The sequence below is a fragment of the Neltuma alba genome, unplaced genomic scaffold, assembly GCF_004799145.2.
Source record: "Neltuma alba isolate B1F8T4 unplaced genomic scaffold, ASM479914v2 tig00004063_pilon, whole genome shotgun sequence".
In the NCBI taxonomy this organism is placed as follows: domain Eukaryota; kingdom Viridiplantae; phylum Streptophyta; class Magnoliopsida; order Fabales; family Fabaceae; genus Neltuma; species Neltuma alba.
In genome coordinates this window covers 99739-110997 of record NW_021633550.1, presented here as the reverse complement: position 1 = coordinate 110997, position 11259 = coordinate 99739, and the positions used below count along the sequence as shown (strand labels likewise).

General features: G+C 30.5%; 1 protein-coding gene across 2 annotated transcripts; it reads right to left on the bottom strand.

The window, feature by feature from the left end:
* Window positions 1-3960: 3960 nt before the first annotated feature.
* Window positions 3961-8312, bottom strand: LOC114743602 (GDSL esterase/lipase At5g45910-like). 2 transcript variants are annotated; one of them, XM_028931821.1, is made up of 6 exons: window positions 7977-8312; window positions 7475-7696; window positions 6667-6815; window positions 5742-6015; window positions 4232-4482; window positions 3961-4200 (listed from the first exon to the last, which is right to left on the bottom strand). In XM_028931821.1, exons 1-5 carry the CDS (start codon window positions 8233-8235, stop codon window positions 4247-4249), a joined length of 1140 nt encoding a protein of 379 aa, XP_028787654.1. In that variant the 5' UTR covers window positions 8236-8312; the 3' UTR covers window positions 3961-4200; window positions 4232-4246. The 2 variants fall into 2 exon arrangements, with proteins under 2 accessions (XP_028787654.1, XP_028787653.1); XM_028931820.1 differs by having other exon boundaries at window positions 3961-4482.
* Between the last annotated feature and the right edge of the window lie 2947 nt (window positions 8313-11259).

Below are 11259 nucleotides of genomic sequence, written 5' to 3'. Positions count from 1 at the left end.
AAAGGTCCACTTCTTAGATCGATGGTATAAGAGTAGACCTTTTCTTATTTAAACTTTCCAAGGTTACACCAATTGGTACAATAACCAGTATTAAAATCATATTTTTTTAACATTGATTTCCTTTGGTGTAAAATATGTAGACTTTTAACATCACCTGTTTCTTTTCTGGTACCGGTTGTCTTTCTGATGTCAATACCCATTCTAACTGGTGTAAAATACCCTTTTTTTTTTTAGTAGTTGATGTTCTGTTTCTATTTATCATTCAAATTATTTTAATACTCAAATAGTTGTAATAATATTTCTCATAGTTAATATTTATATTTTAAAATTACTACCAAATTATCTTGATGTTATCAAGACGTTTCGATACATGTTATTAATTAATTCTCAAATATGATTCAAATATGGAAAAGCAAATTATAATTCAACGGGAGAAAATGATTTTTCCTCTATAATTTTGCACTTTTCTGTTGTAGAATATAAGTCATTTTTAACAAATTCGCACTAATCTAGGACCAAGAGGTCAACAGCAAGTTACCCCAATAACAACGCCCCCGTTACTCTTAAATGAGATTTCAAGCTCTAGTCTGGTGGTAACATGCTTGTTTGTGCAACTAGATTTAATTGTATAAAATCAAGGACCAACAAAAACATAAGATGTTGTTAAATGTGAATACCTCTCTCGCAGAAATGCAAATTTGGGTTTATCATATTATGAGGGACTAATCCTTTTTATTAAATCCAATCCCGTTAGTTGTCATTCTCAATCTTTTCTAGTCACTAACGAATGTTCTTTTCTGGAGGCCTAAATTACTATGAATATTGTTTTGAATAAAACCAAAAGACGTATATTTCTTGAATACTATAGTCTATATAGTTGAGACCGCTATTTAATTTGTATTATATATATAATATTAAGGCCAAAGCCCGAAAGTACTTTACTCATTTTTTTCAGCGCGTTTGACAAAATTATATAGACTAAATATACATGCTGAGACCAGTATGTCTGCTTTCAAAGCTGACGCCAAATTATGGTCAGTAATTTTGTGTGCTAAAATCTAATGACAACTTGTCCAATTATATCTATTCTGTATGCATGAAACCCTTAATTTCTGGCCAACTTGTCCTATAAAGGCCCTTCAGACAGATGACTTTGATTGTGTCGATTGAATATAGAGTAGGTAGGATTTGGATTTAATGCTGTCGGTGATATTTTGTGCAATTTAATTGGCAAATAATAAAGATAATAATGTTGATGGTGATGATAAGTTATTATTAGTGTTTTAATACTCGAAATTACTATCTAGTTTTTAATATAAAAACTAATTGAAAAGTTGAATTTAGTTTTAAGTATAGCACAACAAATTACTTTGTTCCTCAAATTTATAATTTTTAACCGCAAAATATCATTATTGATTGTGAAAAATTCCCACGAAGGAGTAGTTACAACACTTGATTAAATGAGATGATTTAGAAAAGCCAACACGTTCACATCAATCAACTTAATTAATTTTCTTAATATCTCTAAATTAGTTAGTAACTTTTATATCAAGAACCGAAATTAGTATTTCAGTTGTTTTTATTTCTTTGTGGCATCATATTTAATAAAATTTGCTATATTGTCAATGTTTATATACTAGTTAAATAACTAATTAAAAAATTATTAAGTTAGCTATTTGTAATAAATAAGTGTTATCTTTCTTGAAATATTTTTGTAAGACAAAATGAGTTAGAGTTTGATATTTAAAACTAAATTAAATCTCTGGGAGTGGATGTGGAGGTAGTATTTCAAAACATATTAAGTAGTATTATCAATGTTTGTGTATTTCAAAACATATTGCAAATAGCGTAAAGTCAAATCATATTAACAAAATTCGTCATCCTAGTGTGGGCATGAAGTCATATTTATTTGTGTTATGACTTTGAGCCGGGTCAAACTATTGCTGCTGATCATGATAAGGACAGCAATTATCATCCGAGATTTTGAGTGATGGGGCCGATTTTCATAACGTCAGATCTCTATTTTCATATATAAAAGACGAGGTCTTTTGGATCCAGTGATGGCTCCGTTATTGTATAAGAGTATCTTGGCATCGTTTAATTAATAATTTAAGAAAATGAGATAAAATAAATTATTTGATCAGAATATAGAGGAAATATGAAAAAAGTGCAAGCAAAATGAGATAAAATAAATTATTCGTCTCTTTCCTTTTATTTTAAAATTTTCCCTGCAAGGTAGAAAAATATATGAGTAGGTTTGTTGCGAAATTATATTTTATCCTAACAATTAGATTTATGGAGAAAATTATATAAAATGAGCTAAATAATTATGAGATATTTATAATTTTAATCCAATATGCTCTAAATGTCTATTTAATTGTAAAATATGCCCTTATCATCTAGTCCTTCCTATTTCTAGAGATATACCCAAATAATATATGTATTTTATCCTAACCTCAATGAATATGTTTTTTTAAGAAATGTTCCTTTAATATGGTGCACTCAAAAAAGAAAAAATAAAAATAATTACAATCCCATCAAAACAACTCATGTTCAAACTTCTTTAATATAGTGTACCTTTTATGTGAATGGTCTGTTTTCAATATTGACAAAGATTTTGGCTCAATTTATTGTGTGTCTGTATAGTTTTGTGCTCTGCAAGAATTACATATTCAAATTCTATCCATCAATGTTTGTTAAACCAATTCTGCTATCAATGTTAAGACTTTATTAATGAGTTCTAAAATTATGATTAAGCATTCCTTAAGTGTGAAAGTTATATGATTTGATAAATTTAGAACTCAAACATTTAATGTTTGTAATAAAAACAATGTTTGCCATAATCTACTACTCATCTAATCCTAAATAGAAGGCTTATTTTGTAGTATAATTTATATTATAAAATATGTCTTATATTTAAAACTGGAAGAATATTTTGATATCTCATTTGTTTGTTATTCAGTCAAATCAAAACTAATTCTTTTTAAATGATGAACAATGGGGCGGGCGCGGCCATGCCGTGTGTTGTCAATAGAGCAAAAACCATATGGGAGAATGAATAAAGTTTTCAAAATCGTTTTTTTTTTTGGGGTCTTTCGGTATGAGGGAAATGGGGGGAGAGTAGGAAATTTTTTCTAACAAGTTTAATTAAAAAAAAATAAAACACTAGGGTTATAAAATTTTAATGAACAAAATATATAAGATACTTTTCAATCGTAAAGAGAAAACTCATTTTGTAGGATAAATTATATTACAAAATAGGTCGTATATTTAAGACCGGAGGAATAAAAGAGTAAGAAAAATTAATTAAAAATTTGGTGCCCAAGTTCAATTTTTTAAATTTGGATTCATTAAATTTCTCCCCTCCATTTCAAGTAAGCACTTAGCTTTTTAGATAAGATATAGCCAAAATTGATGATAAACTAATCCTAGCACTACCAATAATCATCATTCATGTGCTTGCTTTTAAAGCATTTCTAGGTTCTTCCTTCATTATTTAAAAAGTTTATTCGTTACCAGCCTTTTGCTTCTGTTTTCCGCCCCGAAATTAACTTAATATTATCTTGTTTAGAATTTATTCATCAGGGGAATTGGTTTAACAATAATAGAAAAGTTTCAGAATAATGAATCGTCTGCATCTGTTGGAGATTTTTTTTGGGGTTACTTTTATATAGTTGGGCAAATTATTGATCAATTAAGAACAGTGCTACGCAATAGGGAAAATGATTGAGTATGGGCTATCATTGACAGAACTAATGACGCTATGGTATCATCTTGTTTTGAGGAAAAGACAAGTGGGAAGAGATTTAAATATAGTTTGAAATTTGATCCTTTTTGGCTTTTGAGTATTTAGCAGTACTTAATGTATCCTTAATTGTGAGTTTACATGATTATATATGAGATTGGTTCAACCCAGGATATTATAACTTAATGAAACAAAATGGAAACAGGCCATGTTAATTTCACAACTTGAGATCATGAATATGAAAATTCAATATTTCCACTAATTACTACTCAAATACCCATATAATTATCCTAGGGCATACATAAGAATGAGCGGATCGATGTCCGATCTTTACACATTCATTTCTCAAGAACGAAAAAGTCTTTGATTTACTATTCTTACTTTGATCATCATCATGACCCAACCATCATCACAAGAAAATCAAACCGAATTTATTCAAAACACTATTTTAATTTGTTTAAAATATTTAAGAATATAATAATCTGCCTTTAAAATAATATTCTAGGCTATCTTGAAAGGGGAGGATCTGAGAGGAGGGTGTGAGAAACGTCCCTCAATGAGAGCTGTGGCAATGTGGCGATAAGCAGCTTCAGTTAAGTGAATGCCATCCCAATTAGCATAAATGGAAGGGTCTGTGCATGCCTTTGAGCCTATGTGACCACACCTCGCTGAGTTGTTGAAATTGAATGGCCCTCCTCCTCCACAACATGCTCTTAATAAAGTCTCACCGGTGAAACCTAATCCATTATTGATCAATATATGAATATATTGTAGCCATTAGGTGACATTTCGATATTTAATTAACTCTTCTAGCAATGTGGCTGTGATCTCATAGAAAGCTGTATATTATTTACTCCCTTCATTCCCTAATATACTACTACCTCTGGTCCTTAATATAATAGCTAGTTGATTAATCTGAGTAAATTAAGAAAATTAATTAAGTTAGTTATTTTGCAATAAATAGGTGTTATCTTTCCTAAAATACTTTTGTTAATCAAGTGTATTGACTGTAACTATTATTATTACAAGGACCAACTTGGAAAAAAAAATGAATGAATATGAGAGCAAAGTGGATAACAGTCTTATATTTAGGACCAAAATAAATAAAAGTCGAACAAGCTCTTATATTAAGGATTAGAGTTAGTATTTAGTAGCTAAACTCAAGGAGATCATGGAAGTTGTTTGTGTCTAATTTTTTTTTCTTTTCTTCAAATCTACCCTTTATATAATTGTCCTAATGGTTATATTACTTTTTAGAGGTTCGGAAAAATTAGGAAAAAAAAATGCTGAAAAGTACCTATTTGGGATTTTTTTTTTTGGCTTCAAAGAATTTGAATTTAGCAGATGCAACTCATCTTCAGCAGGCGCAATGTATATTTAGCTATGCGTAAATGTTTTCTGCTTTGCAAATAATTGTAGATAAATTGCTACTGAAAAAGGGTTATATACTCCGAACATGAATTGCACCTGGGTGTTTAAGTAAAATTCAAGTACTCTTTGGCAATAAATAGTTTAAATAGGTGTTTTCAGCCATTTAAACGCATGTAAAAAGGGTAACATAAAAAGCGATGGCTACACACAAAAAAAAAAAACCAATTGCATACTATAATCAAAAAGGGTCCGATGGAATATGAGTAATCATGAACTATAGTACAGTTTATTCTTCAGCCTTTGTGCTATACGGAATAGCCTATGTCAAGTTTAACATAAATGCAAAAGAGGTTGCATGCGTATCAAATAAATGTTTTTCGTGCATTGCAAGTAGTCTAAAGAATCAGTCATATTGTCTATAACTTACGAATAATAATTCATGATATTAAAAATTTTATCTCTTTTTACATTGGTTATGATTAGGGGACATTTGAAGTACACACAGAGATATAATGGCATGCTAAACTTTTTTTTTGTGGGTATTTTTAATATTGTATAGGAATTATCAAGATATATATTGTGCTTTATAGAATTCTAGAAAGAACTATTGGAATTTATTACGTACCGAAATGTTGTGGCTTATGAATGAAACGTTTGGCTGCACCATAGTAGTCAGCATAAATGATCCTAACTTGAGGATTCTTCTTCCTGAGAGTGTCTAAGGCAAGATTGAGCTGCTTGTTATGGAACTGAGCAAAAGCATTAAAGTTTTTCAAGCATCCATTTTTATCGAAGTCCTCGTTGTTTTGGCTCATAAACAATGTCATGTACAAAGGAGAGCAACCAACTGGTAAATTCCCTGGCACTACGAGCTCCACTGCTCCTTCGGCTATCAATTCCTATCAAACATATAAAAACAAAATCAAATTAATGTACGTTTGCAAGTTCTAATAAAGCACACATATTTAGATCTCTTTTGATTATACTTTTAATTCTTCCAATTTTATAAAAATTTTAGTTGGTCGTTCTAGTTCAAAATCAAGTCATGCTAGTTAATCTTTCTTATTAATATATACATATAAATCTTAGCATGAAGGGTGCACATGTTTTTGAAATCATTCATATGAATATGTGATGATCTCTAGATCCATTTTTCCCCTTATTTTGATAATGTTATTCTAAAACAAAAAACATGTAGAATAAATATCATTGTTAGCTAATACTCTTTTTCACTTTGAAAGAATGACTTCAATAAAAAAAATATAAAATAATAAGATCTTCATATTTATTGTGGATTGTCCAAAAACAATTTTACCTATGCATATCTTTAGCGATATGAGTCATCAAAAACATAAAAATTGGATCAATTTGACGAAGAAAAATTTAAGGGAAAACAAGTGGACATTATATATTATACGTAAATTAAATTTCTGTGTTTAGTATTATATTGGAAATTAATGTATCTTCAAACTAACAACGCTTGTAGACGATATATGAAACGTTTTATGATTTGCGCGATAGATTGAAACTTAAATGTATAATATACATACACTGGTGACATTAGTTATTGCTCCAACAACTGCAGGAACGGTTGCTAGAAGCTGATTAATGTTGCCACCAGCAAAAGCGGCGTAGTTATAATCATTTCCACCAATCTCCCCGACCAGAAACAGTGATCTTTTCAAGTACCTATCACAATCTGTCACATGCATCTTCAAATACACAGAAAAATTGCTATCATGGAAATTATACAGTATGTGCTATTGCTATTATAAGGCACTTTTGTTTTTTAAAAAAAAGGGTGGTATAAATCACCAAAATGGGTTATTAATTACATTTTCCAAGTAAATTAAAGTTGCTTCGGCAAAAAAAAAAAAGTAAATTAAAGTTGCCACTTTTTCTTTTTCACTTCTCAAGATATAACTCGTGATTTTAAATGTGGATAAATTTGGGGAAAAAACATTCATTTAAAAAAAATTACTGCCTCTGGTCTTTAATATAAGAGTGATATAATTAATCTGGAAAAATTAAGAAAATTAGTTAAGTTGGTTATTTGTGACAAATATGTGTTGACTTCTCTAAATTACCCTATTCAATCATGTATATTGGAATTACCCCTTGGTGGAAACTCCTTACAAATAATAGGGATATTTGGCGAAAATATTATAAATTTAGGATTAAATCTAACCCCCAACTAACTCTTATATTTAAAACCGGAGGTAGTAATAATTTAACCATCTCTTGTTAATTTTGATGAGATGGTCCGATGTGCCTTATAATAGGGATATGAGGTATTTATGTTATATGAAAGTGTAAAAAAGTAAAATTAGATATAATCAGTCAATTAATGTCGATCACCTTGTCTTGTGGTGCATAGTGAGCGTTTGATCTTCTTGAACCAGTCAAGCTGAACACTTAAAGAATCATGTGTCCACAGTATCTTTCCAAGTCCTCTTTTGTAGAAGAAATCTGCATCAAGTGCAGTGGCCCCTGCCACGGCGAAATTCACCCCATGATGCCCATCTTGGCCTTTCCTTAGTTTCAGATATGGTGTCAAATATGGCAATCCATATGCCTCAGCTACAATAATAAAATTCATCCCAAATTATGTTTAATTAATTATTAATTTATTGAAGAGAGAGACAGAGAGAGCTAACCTACCTCATAATCTTTACTGGAGATTAACTAATTATTGGTAACAATATAAAACTTTAAATTTTAATTTTTTTAATCAATGCTGAGTAATTGGAGGTTTTCTAATCATTATGATAATTAAAGAAGAAAACTAATGACAGGGAAGCTTTCCAATGAACTGGAGATTTTTTATCAATGTTGAGATCAACTCATGGAGAAAGCGTACCTATAAAATCAACAATGAGACGTCCATCAGAGCAACGACCAGTGGCATGTCGGAAGAAGGTTTCACCATAAGGAAACTTTCCAATGACAGGGAAAGCAAGAGCACCTGAGGATAAGAAATTCCCAGTGTCACTTAAAGAGTCTCCAAAGTTGAAGATTGCCTCATATGGATGATCGCTATCACTGGGATTTGATCCAACTTCCTCAGAAAACCCCAATACGATGAAGAACATGATCATTAAGGGGACAAGGATCTTCATGGTACACTGCTAGAAAGATGAGGGTGGGAGAGCAAGAATATGCAGACACAATAAAGATTTGATACCAAGAATGGGAAAATTCATGTATTATATGTATGATACCATGGTCTGGTTATTATAAGCAAAATTAGACTCACCACATATACCCATCCATATAGTTGAGCATTAAATGTTATAGCCTTTTGAAGATTACCTTTTTCCTCTTCGTGTGCAGTTTCATGTGTAGGACTGTTTTAATTATTTGTCAGACGATTTAATAGCTTTAGCAATATATGCATGCAATTAATTATAGTGTAGGGGGTTGGTTCTGGGGTGGGCCACAACATTGAGGGATTTTAATTTGAGACAAAGGTGCAGTTAGAAGGTTGAGAACGTTGATTATATAATTTTAAACCGGATTAGTCTAAAACTACTCGTTGAGTACGGCACTTAATGCATTTTGTCAAATGATTAGTTGAATGTTAGGAGTTATTTAACTGGTTGTAGTTACCATTGAAATTTTTCATTGTCTTTTAAGCTTATCAGTTGACTGAAAAAGGTTTATTAGTCGACTATTTCTTTTTATCACCTGGCTTTGTAAAAAGAATTTTGAAACCAGTCTAGGGAAGTTGGTTTAAGTATGGTAAAACATCTTTTCGCATCACATAAAAAAAAAAAACAGAGAGAACTGCCTCCTAGAATTACTTTTCAATAGCTTTACAATCTTTACAACCGTGATTTATGAAATATGAGGTAAGATCAGAGAATAATTTTTTTTAGACTTATGTGAAGCATGCTTATAAGTGCTTTTAAACACTTCCCACACAAGCCATAAATCTTCAAGCTTTTCTCATACTTTCTTTTGTTTTGCTTCAATTCATTGATTGATCAATACTCGTACCCTAGCTAGATCCCAAGTAGCTTTCATGGTTTATAGCTGAAATTATAATTGATAAGCCTAAATTTTACCTAATAATTTACCCGCATCTATAATTTGTGTGAAAGTATGACAATTATAGTTTTTAAATGATTGATTTCACATAAAGCATTATTTTGGTGCATTTTGGGGTTTCACGGAGAAGAAATAACGGCATTTGGAGCTAAAAACAATAAAAATCGATTGTCCTTAGTAATTCTTACATCTGTTCGGTATTTTGAGCATGATTTTCCCATATGATATCCCACAGAGGGGGTCTGAGATGCGTAGCAAATGTGAGATATAATAGAACTACAGGCCTGGAGAGTTTGAGAAACTTCATGAATGCTTTAAAAAGTGCTTTAAAAACTTCATAGTTTGAAAAATAGCTTCTGGAGAATAAATTTTGTGAAAAAGTAATTCTAATAAAGAAAGAATGTTTAGATAATTGTTGTCAGAAACACTTTTTTAGGTACAAATTACTAAAAAGGGTATAAGTTAATATAATATTACATAAAAAAATATTTTTTAATTTATATTTTTATTTGAAGTTTTTCTACTATCTTTAATGTAAGATCTAATTAATTAATTTGAATAGATTGAGAATGTAAGTTAAATTAGTTAACATGATATTTTTTTAAGACACCCTAAGCATCTTTTTTAATTTCCTTCCTCCTCTTCTACTTGATTATTGTTGAGGGAACACTAATTAGGTCCTATATTAAAGACTGGAATAATAAATTTGTTAATAGTTCCTTTTGCCAACATAATAAATAATATATACAAATATATTAATTAATTGCTAATATGTGTGTATATATTTATAAAATATAAGATCAAATATGTTTTTAGAAAATGAAAAAAAAAATTAACTGAAAAATATTATTTTAAATGGGGGAGGATAACCGGTCAAAAAAAAAAAAAAAGAACCAGGGAGAGAAAGAAGGAGAAATGTGAAGGCGTGAAGATGACAGTGATAGGGCAAAATATTTCGCTGACAATGATATCCAAATTCGTTCAAAAAGCAACAAAATTTTGCTCATGACAAAAGCATGGTTTTGATGGGCAAACCATAAAGCACTTTTAGAAGCCAAACCAAGGTATAGTCAAAATTGGGCTTGAAGTCGCAACATGAGAACTATTGTTGCTTAACCCGTGGTTGCTAGAAATATTGTACATGATGTTTAGGGGCGTTTGGATACCCCTAAAAGTATTTTCTAAAAATATTTTTCATAAATCAAGACAAATTTTTTTATATATTTATTTTGTACATCGTAAAATTACTTTTAAAATTATGATTTGATTTCTATCCAAATATTTGTCAAAGATGATGAGCACATCTGGCACTAGTCATGGGCTTAAGCCCAAAGTTGCCAAAAACACATTTTTCTAAACCCAGAGTAGCGTGAAACCTCGGTAACACACTCATGACCTAAATTTATAATAATAAATATGGTATGCCCAAACCTAACTTACCTCAAATTATTTTTTTATAAAAAAATAAACTTATAATGAAAAAGGATTTATATTCCTAGCGCTGTGTTTCTAAATGATAACTCCCAATAATTTTTTTTTTCTGATTTTGATTGAACAAAGGGGCAACATATTACATTGTTGAAAATATTTGATATATTGCCAATGGCCTTGTCACCTATTGACATGAAAACTCTTTTATAAGTGTCAAGCTGTGAATATGATTCCACTTATAACATCAAGCTGTTACTGTCTATCACTCCAATTAAACAAAATATCTGATATAATGCCAAAATTTTCTGGATTATTATGGATTACCAATAGGTCACTTCTATAATAAAAAGAGGAGTGTGTATGTAAATGGTAAAGGCGGCCACCCATATACGACATACGAACACACTCATCATGTGGGCAAAATTAACTAGTTCTTGCCAATAAGGAGTATTATAAGACGTGGATGAGGATCAAAGACAAGCACTTTAATCTTAATTGATACAAAATCTCCCTTTTCAATTTAAGAGTCCAAATAGATTAAGCATTAATCTATCAATACGGTTATCTAAGTTCTTGGCGCTTTGCTTCAAAGTGCTCAAAAAAGCACAACAGGACAGACACAGACCAAAAAAGTTGACGTCCTAATTTTTAGTCCCCACTCG